We start from the raw sequence: 19,558 nt of genomic DNA, 5'->3' as shown, positions 1-19,558 counted from the left end.
ATTAACCCAGTTCAAAGCCTCATGCAAAAAGCTGTTAGAAAAAAAATCAATACCATATTCTTAAAAAACAAAAACATATTTATAAAATGAAATTAAGGTGTTCCCATTGTGACTCAGTGGTAACGATCCTGACTAGTATCCATGAGGATGTGGGTTCGATCCCTGGCCTTGCCCAGTGGGTTAAGGATCCTGCATTGCCGTGAGCTGTGGTGTAGGTCACAGAGGCTGCTCGAATCTGACGTTGCTGTGGATTTGGCGTTGGCAGGCAGCCTCAGCTCCAATTCTCCCCCTAGCCTGGGAACTTCCATATTCCTTAAGTGCAGCCCTAAGAAGCAAAAAAGAAAATCCCACAAACTATAACACTGGAAAAAGTCAGACTTTATGGTAAATTTCAATGTGATTGTTTTAAGAAATCATCTCTGTGCATGTTTTCTAAACCAAGTGTGTTGTTGTGACTGGTTTGCATATGTCATCACTTTTTACAGCGTGACCAGCCAATAAAAGCCAGAGTTTATGAGCTACAGACCTTGAATGCAAGTAAAAAAAGTATAACCACTGCATAATCATCTTCAATTAGGAAAGGGCTAGTTCCCATACAATGAGACACCACCATCAAATTCTTTCACTGACATGTGGAATCTGAAAAAAGGACAGACTGAACTTTGGAGAACAGATGCTGACTCACAGACTTTGAAAAACTTATGGTCTCCAGAGGAGACAGTTTGGGGGGTGGGGGAATGTGCTTGGGTTGTGGGATGGAAATCCTGTGAAATTGGATTGTGATGATCATTATACAACTACAGATAAATTCATTGAGTAATAAAACAAAAAGAGGGGGGGGCTAGTTGCTTCTTAAGCAGTTAGGAAAGGGCTTAATCAAGTACACTGCACCCTCACAGCTTTGTTTACTGCAAGAGTTTTCCATAGAGATTCAGTAACTAATACGGGGAGAGAGAATTTTTTTTTTTTTTTTTTTTTTTTTTACTGTTCTAAAGAGGCATCATATGTCAGTAATTTTATCTTCACACTAACCAATGAAGAAATGCAGTTATGCCCATTTTGCGTGTGTGTGTTTTTTTTTTTTTTTTTAAGTATCGCTGACTTTCTAATTCGAGAAGAGGAAGTAGCATTGAGTTTCCCTCAGAAACCATCATGAATTAAATCATTTAATCATCAAGAGTCCGCTACCATTATCCCTATTTTACAGATGAGGAAACTAAGGCTTAGACAAGTCAGTTTAAGTTACTTACTTGCCCAAGGACACAAAATTAGGAACTGGGGCAAGTCCTTGAGCTTGTGTCTAACACCAAAGCACATACTGCCTTACCTTACTGAGCCTTTAGGTCCCTTAGTTCCTTGTAATTTACTTTTAGCCAAATCCTTTGCAAGCCATAAAATCTGACTCTTTACAAATGTTTCGTACAGCTTTTGTTTCAGGACTAACATTCTTCTATTATTCAAAGGGTTCTTTGTCCTTTAGCAAAAGTTGAATAATAAGCTCTTCATGTATATTTAAAACCAGCATGACTTTCTGGGGTTTGGGTTTCCTTGTTGGCTTTGGAATACGCGAAAGCATTTCTTCCAGTATTGAAACTGACCGGCAGTACCTACATCCAAATGTTATGTGCAGGGCTCCCCTGAATCCCATTTTTAGATCCCAGTTTTTATTTCTAACCATCATGTTAGATCAAACAATCTGTCCCCTCTGACTAGTATTTCCACTTAGGAGAGGAGAGGGTGGGGAGAGGAAGGAAGGGAGCCAGAGGAAGCAAAACACCTTTGTTTTAAATACATCAAAGAAACTTGGCTGCCAAGAGCCCAGTGAATAGACGAGCAATTCTAAAAAGCAAATTACAGAGATGTTTAATAAATTCCCCCAATTGAATAATGATACATTTTTTCAATGAACAAAAGTGAAAATGTAGACATTTATCTGAAGGAAAAATGAAATAAATAATTCCAAGGATTAGAAACAAGAGTGAAAACATGTCACCGTCCTGTCATTTGGTTTCAGGATCTGCAACTTTGGTAAAAACCTGTTAAGAAAATATTTAAAGGGTTTTCAGTTTAATCACTGAAGCAATCAAAGTCTGACCCATTTCCCATCTAGCACAGCATTCAGGGTCAAGAGAGCCTTAGTATGTGGAGGTCAGGCTGGCTCCTTCAGGGCAGACCTAAAAGGGGACATATTCTGCTTCCCTGTGAGCTTAGAGTGGGCCTGTCATTCATTCATCAATGGACCCAGGACTTTTTTTTTTTAAGGCCTGCACCTGTGGCATATGGAAGTTCCCAGTCTAGGGGTCGAATTGGAGCTATAGCTTCCAGCCACAGCTGCCATAGCAAAGCCAAATCCGAGCCACACCTGTGATCTACGCCACAAATCAAGGCAACGCCAGATCCTTAACCCACTGTTCGAGGCCAGGGATGGAACCCGAGTCCTCTTGGATACTAGTCGGGTTTGTTACCACTGAGCCACAATGGGAACTCCCACTCTCTTGTTCCTTTGATGGGAAATTGCATCAAATGGCAATTAGCTGTTTTACAATTTGGACAGTTCAACTTGTCTGGAGTTGAAATGTGTCTGGAGGCACCTCTGCTGATGTGGTTTCAGTGAACCAGAAAGAAAAAAAGAAAAAAGGTTCTCGAACTAGCCTTCTTTGTAGGATGGGGGGTTGACAACTGGGGGCGGGTGGCTGACTTAGAACCACCCTTTGGAGACCCTGGTTAGAAGACCTAATGGGAGGCCCTGTGCTCGAGGAACACAGACAACAACACTCCACAGGGAAAGAAAACACATCTCCCTTCACACTGGGCCCAAATCAGTCTTGCAAGAGCCTCATTCCTAACCTGACCCAGACAGATTTATCTCTTAAAAAGGAAAAAGCTTTGGAGTTTCCATTGTGGTTCAGTGGAAACAAATCTGACTTGTATCCATGACAACCTAGGTTCAGTCCCTGGCCTTGCTCAGTGGGTTAAGGATCCAGTGTTGCCATGAGCTGTAGTGTAGGTTTCAGACGCTGCTCGGATCAGTGTTGCTGTGGCTATGGCGTAGGCCTGCAGATACAGCTCTGATTCGACCCCTATCCTGGGAACCTCCATATGCCATGGGTGCGGCCCTAAAAAGACAAAAAATAAAAAATAAATGAAAGGATGAAAAAAGCTTTGGGGAAGAAATCAATTTTTCTTGATTAGTCATTCCAACAAAAATATTAGCTGATCATCAGTGAGCTCCTACACTGTGCCAGGCATTAGTCTAAGCAAATTTATGTATATTCTCCTTGATCCTCACAACCACCTCTTGAGGTTTGTTTTCTTACCATCACCATTTTACACAGGGGGAATCCGAAGCATAGAGAAGTTAACTTGTTCACAGTAATACAGCCAGCAAGTGATAAACCAAGGATACACACCTAACGGATCTAACTCAGAGCCCACAACCCTAAACTCTGTGCTATAATCCTTCGGTAAGGCGGAGAACTGGTTGTCTACCCAGTCTTGAGGAGCTAGTAAGTCAGCCCTGGACCATACTTCTAGGCCTATTGTACATGAGGAATGAGGAAAACAGAAAATCCAACTGTCAAGTTTTTTGTTATAACATATATGTAGCCAAACTTATTCCTAACTGCTCTCATTCCTTTTCTTCCTTTCTTTTCTTTTCTTTTCTTTCTTTCTTTTTCTTTCTTTCTTTCTTTCTTTCTTTCTTTCTTTCTTCCTTTCTTCCTTCCTTCCTTCCTTCCTTCCTTCCTTCCTTCCTTCTTTCTTTTCCTTCTGATGATGCCATTTGTTGACTGCAAGACAAATATGAAAACAGGGACTAGTTCCAGCCAATGTAGGGTGGCTATGGGCCACCAGCTAAATCTTATGTAAAGTTTTAATGGAACATAAAATGGAACGATTATGTTAATTTGTTTCTGAAGGGTTACTGCCGCACTATAATAGCAAGGTTGAATGTTTGTAACAGAGACCATATGGCCTGCACAGCCTAAAATATTTACTCTCCTACCCTTTATAGATAAAATTTGCTAGCTCCTGGCCTAGAACTTGTGCACCATGTAATCACACGGTTCATCTTCTTCCTGCTACTTTTTCAGCAACTAGAACGGTAGCTGGCACAAAGCAGGCACTGAAAACATGTCTTGAATGGTGATAGTAAAGATGTGAATGTCATCCTGAAATAAGTTAGCCAGGCCTGGGTACTCCTGAATATTTATGTATCTTTCAGTATAATCAGAAGTTAGTGTTTGTGCTACATTTTGTGCAGTGATCCACTTCTCTCTCCACAGCATTTCCAACTTTACAGCAAAGGTGCCTGAGCTTGATGTTTGAATGTCTGCCATTAAACAGAAAGACTCCTGCCCATATTGTAACTTAAAATGCCATCACTGGTATTCCCTTTGTGGCTTAGAGCTAACAAGCCCAACTAGTATCCATTAAGATTCAGGTCCAAAACCTGGCTCTCTCAGTGAGTTAAGAATCTGATACTACTGTGAGCTGCAGTGTAGGTCCCAGATTTGGCTCAGATCTGTCGTTGCTATGGCTGTGGTGTAGGCTGGTAATTGGAGCTCTGATTCAACCTCTAGCCTGGGAACTTCCACATGCCCCAGGTTTGACCCCTAATAGGCATAAACAAACAAACAAACCCTCATGAAATGTAGGTGCAACCAGCCTCTGTTAACTTCATTCTTTTGGAAGCCATCACGTTTGGTTTCAGCTTAGCACATGCATGGCCTGCTCACATCCTGACAAGCACATGTCAAGGAGCAGCTCTCTCCTGAGCTGGTATGACAGACATGCAGACAACCCTTTTCCCACACTAGAGTTATGACAGTTCCTGAGGTTTACTAAGAGTCCAATTATGGCAGGTTGGGGAATGTCACTTAGTTTCATGGACTGTTTTTCAGGGATCTCATTCATGGGGCTCTAAGACAGAAAGCAACTGACACAACAAAGGATATTTCGAAATATCAGCTGTCCTATCACAAACCAGACTTCTATTCCTACATGCTCAAGTTGCTTAGTGTCATATGAAAGTGCATGTTTTTTGTTTTTTTTTTTTGTGGCTTTTATATATAGTTAAAAATAAGAATAGTTCATTCTTTTTTCTTTTTTAAGATTTTTTATTACTCAATGAATTTTATTACATTTATAGTTGTAGAACAGTTCATTCTTTTTTTTTTTTTTTTTTTTTTTTTTTCTTTTGCCTTTTCTAGCACCGCTCCCACGGCATATGGAGGTTCCCAGGCTAGGAGTCAAATTGGAGCTGTAGCTGCCGGCTTACACCACAGCCATAGCAACGCGGGATCCGAGCCACGTCTGCAACCTACACCACAACTCATGGCAGCACTGGATCCTTAACACACTGAGCAAGGCCAGGGATCGAACCTGCAACCTCATGGTTCCTAGTCGAATTTAACCACTGAGCCACGATGGGAACGCTGAACAGTTCATTCTTTACACACGCAAACCAAATGGACAGAAACACTTACCCCTATCATCTTTGAAAGTGTTACTGAAAATACTGATTGCAGACCTGCGTTTATAATGGCACAAAATATGCCAACCACAAAATAAGGCCATTCGGTTATATTCAGCTTCACAATCCTCCAAAAGGAAACAGGAGGTACATTTTCATCCTGGAGAACACAAAACATTACAACAGACTAATACGGAAAAGAATTGATATTAATTGATTTAACCCATGTACAGTTCTTCCTTATGAACAAAAATTTTTAAATGAATATATCTTATTCCTACTTCCTTATCAATTAATGGCTGTTTAACTTTGTAAAAAGTGTTGATATGTTCTGTTATGTTACTCCTTTATTTTTTAAGAAGTAAATGATTTCATAAACTTTTTTTTTTAGGCTACCATGTGCAGTGGCTTAATGTGGAACTCAGTTCCCAGACCAGGGATTAAACCTGAGCAACAGTGGTAAAGGCGCCAAATCCTAATCACTAGACCAGGTAACTGCTCTGATTCCATAAACTGACATTTGAAACCTGACACAAATGTTTATAAGTAAGGATAAAAGAACAGAAGTGTTTATATTTACGACCATTAAAATCTGTTTCTTTACATTATAAATTCTCTTTCTAAAATTCTTGTCCTACAAATTGTCCTTTGTATTTTTTTTATTTCTTGGACACACCCCAGGCATTCAATGGTTCCCAGGCCAGGGACTGAACCCATGCCACAGCAGTGACTGCCAGTTCCTCAACTTGCTTAGCCATCAGCAAACTCCCATCAGTTATACCTTAAGTATAAAAAATTGAGATTTGGATTTGTAGAACACATTAGGGGACAGAACAAGAGGCTTGTGGATAACCCCCTTCTTGTTCCCACTCCTATCCCAGCCTTGGCCCACTGGTGAAGACACAACTCTATAGGTTTCTCCGTACCAAGCTCTCTTTTGTACTAAGCTTTCTGTTTTGGCCTTGTGGTCCCTTGATATTCTTGCGAATGGATTTTCTTAGTAGACTGGATCCTAAATCTTTTGGAGACATGTCTAAGGCATCTGCTTCACCACTGGATTCAGCAACTGCATTTTCTAATTCTATTTCATTGCCTTTTATCTAAAATAAATAAGAAATATGCATAAGCTGGTTAGGCTCATTTATTCAATGAATATTGATATCAAGGAAAATGCCAATTTAAGTTCTTACAGGAAAGGATGAACTGCTATTTTCTGGTGTGATTACATTTGAAAGGTAAAGCCACTAAATAAGGATTCACATTAAATATGCTGAAACAACATGACATCCGTTACATGTATATTATATAGTCGTTTCCTTTTTATGGGTGTTTTTGGCTCAATCACATTTGCTTTAGACCAGTATCATCATACAGTACGGTATAAACCATACTGTGAACCACATTTGTCACTTACAATTTTTTCAGTGCTGACATTAAAAAAATTAAGAGAAAGGAATCCCTGTCATGGCTCAGTGGTAAAGAACCCAACTAGTAGCATGAGAACACGGGTTTGATCCCTGGCCTCACTCAGTGGGTTAAGGATCCAGCGTTGCCATGAGCTGTGGTGTAAGTCACATATGCGGCTCGGATCTGGTGTTGCTGTGGCTGTGGTATAAGCCAGCAGCCATAGCTCTGATTCAACCCCTAGTCTGGACACTTGCATATGCTTTGGGTGCGGCCCTAAAAAGACCAAAAACAAAAACAAAAAAAAGGTGGAAAATAAATCTTATTTATATATTCTTAACCTAATGTATCCAAGATAAAAAAATCAACATATATTCAGTGTAAAGACTTTGAGATAATTTGCATTCTTTTTTTGGGGGGGGGGGACAAAGGCATTGGAATCTGATATATATTTCCTACTTACAAACATTTCAATATTAACCACTGCTGAAATCCTTAATAGTCACAAATGCCTGTGGCTACCACAGTGGAGAGTTCACTTTTAAAAGTTTCTTAATGTTAATTTTCTCTAATTATCTTTCTTTATTTACCCTCCATTAAAAAAAAAAGAAAAAATATCCAAAATACTGGTCTAATCCTGATCCCTCACCACCACTTTTTTTTTCCCCTCTTCTCAAGACAATCAAGTCAAGTAACATTGATTTATAGCACCAAACACAGCAAAATCAGCTTATACCTGAGATACTCTGGGAAAACGCTAGACTTGGAGTATACCTGCATTGTGACAAGTTTGAAGTAAACGCCTCTCCTTCATGAGTTCATCATGACTGCCTTTCTCCACAATGGCTCCATCATCACAACCAGCAATGACATCGGCATTGTGAACTGTGGACAAACGATGGGCTATCACAATGGTGGTCCGGCCTTCTCTGGCCTACAGAGAGAAGAAATTTGGTTGTTGAACACATGAACAATTCTTTGGAAAAATTCATTCCTTCAATTTATATGCACTGACCACCAATGCCTTGGATTGGACACTGCAAAAATGTGTAAGCTATAAAAGGAATAAACAAGAAATATGCACAAGCTGGTTAGGTTCAGTTAATCAACCAAAAATAATCATTGAACATCAGCTATCAAGGAAAATGGCAATTTAAGTTCTTACAGGAAAGGATAAAACGGCTCTTTTTTGGTGTAATTACATTTGAAAGTTAAAGCCAGTAAATAAGGATTCACATTAAATATGCTGAAACAACATGATATCTTTCTTTTGGTTCACAAAATGTTTAGCAACTTGCAATTTCCTCTCTCAACTGTTTGTTATGCACACTTACAGGAGGTTTAAAGAAACAGTGCTGTTTCGTTATTAGAGTGGGGGAGAGTTGGACCCAAAATGAGTTCATCTTTGAATTCTACTGTGACACTTCACCATAGAGGACTTGTGGGTTAAAAGGTTTCCACATTCCTTGTCCTCACAGAGCTGTAGCCTATTTACCACCATGTGCCAGAAACCAAGCCCACAGTGTCCAGCACAGCGTGAGCACTCAAGTCCAATCTGATGAAGGAATCACACAGACTAAAGAACTGAACAACTGTCAAACTCTGTTGATGGTCAAGGTTATTTGATGACCAGGTAATTCACAACATCATCAGTGCTCTGCCACTCTCCTAGGGATAAGAGGTTTCTCATTCCCCACACAATCCGCAATGGGCATTTTTTATCTTAGAAACTAAATGTAGACTTTCCTCTTTTTGACATTGGTAGAAACTTACAAAACCTAAACAACAGGGTTATCTCTAAGGCTAAGTTTTCAAGATCACAAATGAAGACGAATTTTGATTTGAGTCTAAATTTCTCATTGTTTAACTTTTAAAATTTGCAGCTATCTTTCAATGAAATTATATTCATCTCTACCTTAAAAAATGCCAGAGAAATAAATGGAAGTTAAACAGATCCAAAGAAACCTGATGGTTTTAAGAGCTTAAAGCATTAATTTAGAAGTGGCTAGAATTGGGGTTTGGGATTAGCACATGCACCCTGTGGAAGTGCTAACCAATCGCAAAGCACAGGGAACTCTACCCAATATTCTACGATAACCTGTATTTGAAAAGAATCTGAAAAGGAATGGATGTGTGTATACATATAACTGAATCAATTTGTACAACAGAATTATCACAACATTGTAAATCAACTATACTTCAAAAAACTTTTTTAAAATGGCAAGATTGTTTTTTAAATGATCAAAATTTAAAGCAAACAAATAATATTGAGGAGAATTAAGAAAAGAATGTTCTGGAGTTCCCGTTGTGGCACAGTAGTTAATGAATCCGACTAGGAACCATGAGGTTGTGGGTGCGATCCCTGACCTTGTTCAGTGGGTTAAGGATCCGGCGTTGCCATGAGCTGTGGTGTAGGCTGCAGACATGGCTCAGATCCCACGTTGCTGTGGTTCTGGCTTAGGCACAGATCACAACACCCAGACCAGGGTTTGAACCTGGAATGCAGTAGTGAAAACACCAAGTCCTAACCACTAGACCACCAAGAACTCCTGAAACACATCTTTCTAGCCTACCTCAAGCAAAACTAATATGCAAAGGTCTAGCAAACAATCCAATCTCTTTTAAATTTTTTTTAGGAGTTCTCATTGTGGCTCATCAGAAACAAATCTGACTAGCATCCATGAGGATGCAGGTTTGATCCCTGGCCTTGCTCAGTGGGTTAAAGATCCAGCTTTGCTGTGAGCTGTGGTGCAGGTCGAGGAGGTGGCTCGGATCCTGTATTGCTGTGACTGTGACGAAGGCCAAGGCTACAGCTCCGATTAGACCCCTAGCCTGGCAACCTCCATATGCCTCGAATGCGGCCCTAAAAAGACAAAAATTTTGTTTTAATTTTATGTTGTTTAGAATATAGTTAATTTACAGTGTTGTGTCATTTTCAGCTGTACAGCATAGTGACCCAGTCATACATATATCTACATTCTTTTTCTCATATGATCTTCCATCATGGTCTATCCCAAGAGACTGAATACAGTTCCCTGTGTTTAACAGCAGGACCTCATTGCTCAACCATTCTAACGTAACAGTTTGCATCCACCAACCCCAAACTCCCCATCCATCCCACTTCCTCCCTCCTAATTTATATATGGCATGTGTATCTGTTCATCCCCACCCTCCCCTCCTCATCCTGTCCCTTCCTCTTCCATAACCATAAGTTTGTTTACTGTGTCTGTGAGTCTGTTTCTGTTTTGCAGATGGGTTCCCTTGTATCATATTTTAGATTCCATGTGTAAGTGATAGCCTATGATATTTGTCTTTCTCTGTCTGACTTCACATAGTATGATAATCTCTAAGACCGTCCATATTGCTGCACATGACATTATTTCATTCTAGTTTATGCCTAACAAGATATTTTTTAAAATATTACAAATACATAATGTTGATGACACTATTTCTACACCCTTGAGCTTCAAGTGAACATCTCTATCAAGGACAGAGGATAGAGGATAGTAATTTAAGGATCAGAATACCCAGAAAATATTAAATAAATCTATCTGTTTTTAATATAAGTAATATCTTTTAGTTTTATTGCCCTGCTAACATGAAAGTATAAATTTAATATACAATGGACCTAAAACAATGGCCAGTTCTAGCCACTCCCAAGGCAGTTCTTGACTTTAAAGACTTTGACTCCAGTCTCCTATTACTGCAGCACTGCTGGCCACTCCTGGTATTATCTAAAAGTGGAACTAGAATCTGCCTCTTTGAGCCGCCTTAACGTGCTTTGAAACCCCTTTGAAAGCAGCTGCTTTGCAAATCTTTACTCCCACACCTTTGTGGGAGCAGCTATCTTTCCCTTAATTTTTTAAGAGCCACAGGTGCAGCATACGGAATTTCCTGAGCTAGCAGTCGAATCGAAGCTGCAGCTGCCAGGCTACACCCCAGCCACAGCAATGCTCTATCCTTGAGCAAAGCCAGTGATCAAACCCAAATCCCCATGGGAGTTCATGCCATTGCGCAGCGGAAATGAATCCAATTAGGAACAATGAGGTTTCGGGTTCGATCCCTGGCCTCGCTCAGTGGGTTAAGGATCTGGCATTGCCATGAGCTGTCATGTAGATAGCAGATGCTGCTTGGATCTGGCGTGGCTGTGGCTGTGGCCCGCAGCTATAGCTCTGATTAGACCCCTAGCCTGGCAACCTCCATATGCTGTGAGTGCGTCTCTAAAAAAAAAAAGACGAAAAGACACGCCCCCAAAAAAAGGCCAAATCCTCATGGATACTAATTGGGTTCTTAAACCACAGAGCCATAATAGGAACTCTCTATCCTTACTTTTTGAAGTGTACTTCCCCCAAATTCTGTACCTTTCTCTTCCACCACTATGCAATCCTTTTTCCAACTTTTCTGTGCTCTCCCAACCCTCAAGATTTGCATCCCTGCCCCAGTCAATTCTGTACAAAGCCATGGAAATAATAATAATTAACACTGGCCATATACAGGAACTATTTCCAGTACTTGAAAGAGATGAATTTAATCCTCATGATTATCCTCTGAAGTGTGTACTATTATTGTTATGCCCATTTTAGAGTGGAAGAAACTGAAGTTGACATTTTTGCCCAAAGTCCCACAACTGGTAAGCAGCTGACCCAGGACTTGAAAGGCAGTCCAGCTTCCAGGTCTCATAACTACACTCTTAACCACCCGCCTGCACTGTGGTACATTGTAACAGTCCACTCTCCTCCACTGCCTTTCCAAGCCCTAGGAGATATTTTCACCTTATGACTCCACCTCAGAAAGCCTGCAGTGGCTCCCCTACCACCAACTCTAGCACACCTGAGAGTTTTCCACTGAGCTTTGAAGGAGTATAACATGCTGTCCCTCTCTGACCACCTTCATCCACCTCACTTCCTTCGCTCCCTCTCTGGCCCCAACACATACATGTGTGTTCAATCTATTTCCGCCCAACTCACCTCTCAGATAACGTGTTCTTTTTTTCACTCTGTGCCTTTCCATATGTAAACCTTTAATGTACAGCAGTTTCTTCTTTAGTACCTGACTCTACGAACAACTTGGACTTTGATTCAAGTACTATGTCTGCTGTTTTTGCTGTGTAAGTTTGAACAGGTTAGCTACCTTTTTTGGTCACTGAAAGGACTATTGCTCATTACAAGTTGCATTTTTGTTGTAACTAATAATTGAATTATTATAATACCTGAAATGATGTTAACACATAAAAAATGAGGTCATGTTGCTAATCCTAGTAGTGTAAAAAATTGCAAAACTTATCATTTATCCTATGACCTTTTGTTGAGACACTGATGAATACTGATTCTTACCTTTCAGTTGGTTTCCCTTGAGTTAGTCCTTCCCAGTGAGGAATTCTGTAGTCCTGCCAAATATTTGACTGTATCATCTCTGTTGCTTGCCATAGCTTTCCATGACCTTGTAGTTATTGTGTGCCTTCTATTTGCTGTCCTACTGCAGTGTTCTTTTCTTGGAACTGGAAATTTAGTTTGTGATTAATACTCTGCTACCACTTCTAGCTTTGTTCCTTTCATTTTATTGATTACTCTGTATTACAGCCAAAGCATGTTCATCCAAGCCAGGAATATTATCCTATTACCTTTTCATCTAATGGCAAAGCAAACCTTCTTGCTAGTCCAAAGTCAAGATTTCCTCGGTCTTCATCATCTTTGTTTCTGTTAAAAGCAATACATTTAAAGATCCCGCTGTGGGACTTGTCACCTGAGTGACACACTGAGCCCTGGACTTTTGATTCTGCCCCCAACTTGGCTTCACTCTCAGCATGCACCTCTGAGTACACAGCACCACTGCTTACTTTTTACCAGAAACCCAGGGTGGGGGGAGGGGAAGAGTCAGCCTTGGCACCCCTTCTCCCTTACTTTCTGTGTCAGATCTGAATCCATTCTCTTCTCAGCAGTGACAATAGCCTTGTCCAAACCATTATAACCACCATCCTCTCTTTCTTGGGCTACTCTCAGAGCTTCCTACCTAGTGTCTCCATATCCATTCTAGAACCCTTCTAATTCACTCTGCATGCACCAGCCAAAGGAATTTGTAAAAATGCACATATGACCATGTCACACCCCAGGTGAGACTTGAAGTGCTGTCAGGTTCAACTCATCTCTGTAGCTACAGGCTTCTTATCTTTTTGCTCCTCCATGATCCAGCTACACTGGCCTCTGTCAGCTCCTTGGAGGCTTGCTGTGCACCAGGCTCCTCCTGCCTACTCTCCTGGAGCTTTCTTTCTCTACCTTCTCCCACCATGAGACTGTGGTGTAGGCTGGCAGCTATAGCTCTGATTCAGCACCTAGCTTGAGAACCTCCATATGCCCCAGGTGTGGCCCTTAAATAGTAAAAATAAATAAATAAATAAATAAATAAATAAAAATACTGCAGCCTTGTGGCAGGGCCTTGGTTTCCCCTCAAGTGATACACATAACAATCCTTTGAGCTATTTTGTAGACCTAAGACCCTCAAAAAATGAAAGATTTAACTAATTGATGAGGCATTCTTCATTCCAGAAAGAAGGAGGACCACCAGAACCATCCCTAGGACCACTGAGTACCAGCTTAGAAGAATGCAAGCTTGTACCTACCCTGATCCTTATTTGCACCCCTATTTTTCATTCCCAAATGTAAGAACATCTCCTGTTCTCTCCCAATGGGGAACAGCATTAAAGGCATTAGCCTGCTGTGGCCTCCTTTGCCTGGTAAAGCAATAAAAGCTATTTTTTTCTGTTTCACCCAAAACTCTGTGACATTTCTATTTGGCATCTGGCCCCTTTTATAATATCTTTTTAATTGAGTTGTGTGATTCTCACTTCCCCTCTTCCCACTCTCTTTTGTGGCTTCCACTTTCACTATTCTGTGAAAACAGTGCTTACTAATCTTCAGGAGTACTGTGTATAAAAGGAAATTAGCTTTTTGCACATGATGTGAATTTCAAATATATTTTCTCAGTTTTTCATTTTGCCTTTGTGTTTATGGTGATACTTTCTTCATGGATTAAAAAAATGTCTCTTCAATTTTATCAATCTTTTCTGGATGACTACTGGGTTTGGGCATACATAGAAAGTCTTCTTTGAGAGTATAATAAATGATGGTTTAGTAATCTCTCTGGCCTGTAGCATTGTAGAGTTGAGGATATTTTGTAAGTTATGGTTGTAATTTTGTCTTTTTTGATGAGGAGAATAAGGAAGTTGGGAAAATGGTGAATGTGTATGATATGCCCATTCAGTTCTACAGAGTTCTTGTGGGTTAAGTTAGGCATGTAATGTTTTTGTTTTTGTCTTGCTTTTGCTTTTTTTTCGGGCCACACCTGAAGCATATGGAAGTTCCCAGGCCAGGGGTCAAAATGGAGGTACAGCTGCCACCCTACACCACAGCCACAGCAACATGGGTTCCTAGGCACATCTGAGACCTGCACAACAGTTCAGGGAAAAGTCCGATCCCTGACCCACTGAGCAAGGCCAGGGATCAAACCTGCATCCTCATGGATACAAGTCAGATTCATTTCCACTATGGCACAAAGGGAACTCCTGTTTTCATTATTTTTATTGTGTTTCTTACATCTCTGAATAATCTTTGTGCAAATGCTTGGATTAGATAAATAATTGAAATAGGTGCCAAAAGAATTTCAAAAAGTAGTGTGAAAATTTATTTGGCTCTACATTCTTGTAGTATTGTACTTTGTGTTAGAGCTTGGGGGAAAGAAAAACAGTTGACCAGAGCAGTGAGATCTCAAGCAAGATGTATTGACTAGCAGAGTGGCCGGGAGCAGTGAGCAAGAGGAACACAGAGCCTTGCCTTTTTAAGTTTTATAGGCAGGGGGTCATGTGCTGAGTTCTATAGGATGGCAGTTGAGATCATGGTATGAAATTTAACTTTCTCCTTGGGGCTGTCTTTGTCCTTGGGAGGTCAGCGGCTTCCTGGGCTTTGTTGTTTCACTAGTGGAGGTCCGATAAAAGTAGAGACTGCAGGTCTGGGTCTGGGTGGGTCAATGAGTCATGCGGTCTTATTTTTTTTTTAGGCCTTCCTTTTAGTTTCCACCTAAGACTTTGTACTGGCTATAATTGATTCATTATCTGCGGATTAGTCACCTGAGGAAAGAATGAGACCCAGGACATACAGCTCAGGATAATTAAGAAAAAGCTTTACCAAATAATGCCCCCAGGTGGCAGTTTAATGACACTTTCTACATAGAGAAAATGGTTGAAGGAATAACCTTGCTCAGTAAGTACCAAAGTCAGCTGAATACCCAAAAGTAGCATTTGAAAAATAGCATTATTACCTAATTATCTATGATGGGTTATTAGTAATTTTTCTTTGATAAGTATAAATTTGTAGTACAAATACCATGATAATGTACTTGAATGGCTAGAAAGCCAGGTTTTTTGTTTGTTCGTTTTCGTCTTGTGTCTTTCCAGGGCCGCACCCACCGCATATGGAGGTTCCCAGGCTAGGGGTCAAATCCGAGCTGTAGCTGCTGGCCTACACCACAGCCACATCAACTCGGGATCTGAGCCATGTTTGTGAACTACACCACATCTCAGGGCAGTGCTGGATCCTTAACTCACTGAGTGGGGCCAGGGATCAAATCTGCATCCTCAAGGTTACTAGTTGGGTTTTTTAATGACCTGGCCACAATGGGAACTCCCCAATGCAGTTTCAAAAAAATTTTTAATTATAATTTTTTTCCAATGTTCTGTCAATTTCTACTGAAAAATATGAAATTTTTCATATTTTTCAAATTTCATGAATTTGCCTGTCATCCTTCTGCAGGGGCCACACTAATCTCTGTGTGTGTGTGTGTCTTTTTTAGGGCTACACCCAAGGCATACGGAAGTTCCCAGGCTAGGGGTTGAATTGGAGCTTCAGCTGCTGGCCTACCCCACAGCTACAGCATTGTGGGATCTGAGCCATGTCTGCAACCTACACCACAGCTCATGGCAACACTGGATCCTTAACCCACTGAGCAGGCCAGGGATCTAAAACTCATCCACACGGATACTAGTGGGGTTCATTTCTGCTGAACTACAACAGGAACTCCCCGAGCTAATCTCTGTACCACTCCAATTTTAGTATATGTACTGCCTAAGGGAGCACCCCCATGTAGTTTTACTATGGGTTTATATGACAATAACTTTGCTTTGAGTAGGGTAAACCTCCTTAAGAGCCTCTGTGCACCATAGAGCGGTTAAGAAATATTTGGCAATGAATGGCCTGTCCTGGAAAACCCTCCTGTTTTTATTTATAAGAAAGATAATGTTTAAAGTTTGTCTAAACTGTTTTCTTATAATTGCAATATGTGAATATTTATTGTAAATACAACAATTTTTTTTCTTACATATATTTTCATTCTATTGTGATAGACTAAGCAGATGAAGGGGCTTGGTCTTTGCCTGGATGATTTTATTTTTTTATTAAAAAAATTTTTTTTGCCTGACGACTTTATTTTATTATAATTATTTTCGGCTACACCAGAGGCATGTGGAAGTTCCCGGGCCAGGGATTGCTCTGAGGATTTTAAACAGATTTAAATTTTCTTGTACAACTTCAGAGATTAGTAATCTACTGCTTTATATACAAAACTGTTTTAAAAGCATAAAGTACCTCCTGTAGTACTTTTTTCGTTTTTGTCTTTTTAGGGCTGTACCTGCGGTGTATGGGTGTTCCCAGGCTAGGGGCCAAATCGGAGCTGCAGTTGCTGGCCTATACCACAGCCACAGCAATGCCAGATCTAAGCCCTCTGTGACCTAACACCGCACCTCAGGGCAACAGCAAATCCTTAACCCACTGAGCAGGGCCAGGGATCCAAACCTCTCCTCATGGATACTAGTTGGGTTCATTACCACCGAGCTGCAATGGGAATTCCCATACTATGTTTAATATACAAAGAGATTATCTACACTATATCCATATATCTGTTCTGTATCATTCTTTGATGGAAACCTCAAAACCAGAGGTGCAAGTTTAATGGATTTTGGAGCTACCAAAACTGTAAAATTCGAGTCAAATAATGCCAAATGTGACTTCAAGTTAAATTAAATGAACATTTATTGAGAACCTGTTCTATGCACAGCACCAAACTCCCTGCATAGGGATAGCTGTCAATAGGAATTCACTCTAAAATCTGGGCATATTGATGCACAAAGCGGTGAATGGTCGACCTAGATGAGCGCCAGAGAATGGGAGACTAAAGCCAGGACCTCCCTGCTGCTAAGGGTGGAGGAATGGAGAAGTTCTGTAGAGTGGGCACTATGTTCCAAACACGCACCACAGGGGCAGCACTCTTGGCCTCTGGCAGGGAGCAGCCCCGGCCCATCCAAGACCAAACTGCGCTTAAGAGTCATGGCATCCACCCCAATTCCGATTCAACTGTCTAGGAGGGGAGAAGGGCGCAAGGAGCAGAGTACACACTCCAATGGTGTTCACTCTTATGTGGGCGGCCAGTCCCAGCGAAAGCCGGTGCTGGGGGCGAGGACAGGAGAGACGTGGTGTGGAGGGTCAAAAACCCCACCACCAGAAGCCCCAAGAGGAATATTCTGCGGGCAGTTTCCCTCCTTGGGTTATTTGTAGGTGTCTGTTAGGCCCGGGTGGGGGGCGATAGGGTAAAGGGAACCCCATTCCTTCCCAGAGTCAGGCCCTGGGGCAGGCAGGGTGCCAGCGCTGCTGTTTCCTTGGCTTTGTAGCTTCGGATGCTCCTGGACTTGGGAGCCATTCTCTGGGAACATAATCAGCCATTAGAGCTAGAGAGCGCAGCCAATAGTCAGGCTCCGGGCAAGGGTCGCATCCTGCTTGGGCCACTCCTGAGCTCCGCATCCCACAATCCCCAGGCCAGCTGAGGCGCTGCTTCACCCCTTAGGGACTAACTGCAGCAAGTGGACCCTTAAGTCAGATAACGGGATAGCGGCCCACGCGCGGGGGCGGGGCTCTACCTCGGCTGGGAAGCTCCTTGCGTCAGGCCACGCCCCTCGCGCACTGCGATTGGTTTCAGCTGAGGGTATAGGCGATGGGCGGGCGGGGCTGCGCGCGCAAGACCCTGGGCCTCCGGGTCGAGGCTGGGACTGGGGCCCAAGGGGCTGCCAGGTGTGGCTGTTTGGGCTTGCGCGGCCGGGTTCTGGGTGCAGGCGCGTTCGAGGTCGCGCGGTCGTTGAGATCTCTGGGGAAGTAAGGGTGCTACCGCCACTATCTCGCTCGTGAGGGCGGGGGTGGTGCGTGTGTGTGTAGCTCTGGTGCGGGGCACCAGCTGCCAATTCCCTGCACAGTCTTCCTCATCCTCCCTCCAACCAAGCTCCTTCTGGACGTCCCTCCCACGCCCTAACGGTCGCCCGCGGAGGGAGAGCCCCGGGACGCAGGTTTGGGGGCGGGCGGGTCGCACCTGACAAGAAGAACACTGGGGTCAGCCCGCCATGGTCTCCCAGTACCTGGGGGGCCTGGGCGTGAGCCGCGGCGGAGGATTCAGTGGCACCGTCAAGAAGAGCTTGAGCGTCTGCAGCGCCGAGGTGGAGAGGGGGAACCTGATCACCGTGTGCAGGTACGACGCGGCCGCCGCTCGGGGAGAGGGGCGGGGGCGGCCGGCGCCCCGGGCTGAGGGCTGCGGGGAGCGCGAGTCGCTGTGGGTCCCGGAGACCACGGGTTGGAGCTCCAGCCGCTGCGGCGCCCGGCGGGTCCGCGGCCCAGAGCGTCCTGAGACCGGCCGGGCTGGGCGCCGCCAAGGCCCCGGACTTTCGGGGTGCTGGGGTGCTGCTGAGGGCAGGGCTGGGGCGGGGCTGGGGGAGGATGTGTTTTGAATGGGCTCTCGGGTGTGTGGGGAAGAGGAGGGCCGGGAAGAAGAGCTCTTTGATTCTGTGCGCCTGAAGCTGTCAGCCAGCTTTTAGTAAAGTGGTGGTTACTGTGATTGTTTACTGTGTTGCCTCAAAATCGGAGCGCCTTCTGTTTTGGCTTGCTTACATATGTGTGGTCATTTCGGGCCCCAAATGTCGAGTGCCAGCCAAGTGTGTATGTGTGCAGTGTCCTCTCCATTCTAAATTGCAGTGCTAGTGCTGTTTCTGCAGTTGCTGTCAAGAGTGGAAGTGTGGAGGAGACTTAGTGATTTATTTCAAAGTCTGCCTTTGCATAAATGTTTTCCGACTCTAATTGTAGTATTACTTTACAAGATACGGAAACATAAAAGGTATAATTACTTTCTGTCGTCCTAAATATTCAGAAATAACTGACTTTTAACGCGCTGACATTTTCTTTAAGTCTTATTTCTGGGTGTGAAAAAAATTTAAAGTCTTAAGCATCCCTTTCTTAGGAACTTCTTTGAACCATTAAGATGTAAAATTTGTTTCATGAGACTCCTTCATCAGCTACTCAAAATCCGCTGAGAGAATGATGAAACTTTTTCTCATTTGCAATTGATATCTGTATTTTTTTCTTTTCCTTGTGTTAAAATGTGTCTAGCATTTTTTTTTTGCTTTTTAGGGCCGCACCCTTGGCATTTGGGGGTTCTCAGGCTGGGGGCTGAGTTGGAGCTGCAGCCACAGACCTACACCACAGCCACAGCAATGCGAAATCTCAGCCTCTTATGTGACCTACACCACAGCTCAAGGGAACCCCAGATCCTTAATCCAATGAGTGAGGCCGGGGATCAAATGGCATCCTCATGGATTCTAGT

At 42.6% G+C, this 19,558-nt stretch overlaps 1 protein-coding gene across 1 annotated transcript in view; it reads right to left on the bottom strand.

Annotated features, from left to right (window-relative positions):
• Positions 1–18,921, bottom strand: part of LOC100623190 (multidrug resistance protein 1-like) — a 38,283-nt gene extending 19,362 nt beyond the window's left edge. The window contains 8 exon segments of the mRNA XM_021063963.1: positions 1,796–2,036; positions 5,487–5,633; positions 6,400–6,573; positions 7,656–7,811; positions 12,498–12,573; positions 17,835–18,277; positions 18,368–18,769; positions 18,850–18,921. Of these exon segments, the coding sequence (XP_020919622.1) occupies positions 1,796–2,036; positions 5,487–5,633; positions 6,400–6,573; positions 7,656–7,811; positions 12,498–12,573; positions 17,835–18,277; positions 18,368–18,769; positions 18,850–18,921 (1,711 nt within the window).

This window comes from Sus scrofa, chromosome 9 (assembly GCF_000003025.6).
Source record: "Sus scrofa isolate TJ Tabasco breed Duroc chromosome 9, Sscrofa11.1, whole genome shotgun sequence".
Taxonomy (NCBI): domain Eukaryota; kingdom Metazoa; phylum Chordata; class Mammalia; order Artiodactyla; family Suidae; genus Sus; species Sus scrofa.
The sequence above is the reverse complement of the archived record's forward strand: the minus strand, read 5'-3'. Positions and strand labels throughout refer to the sequence as shown.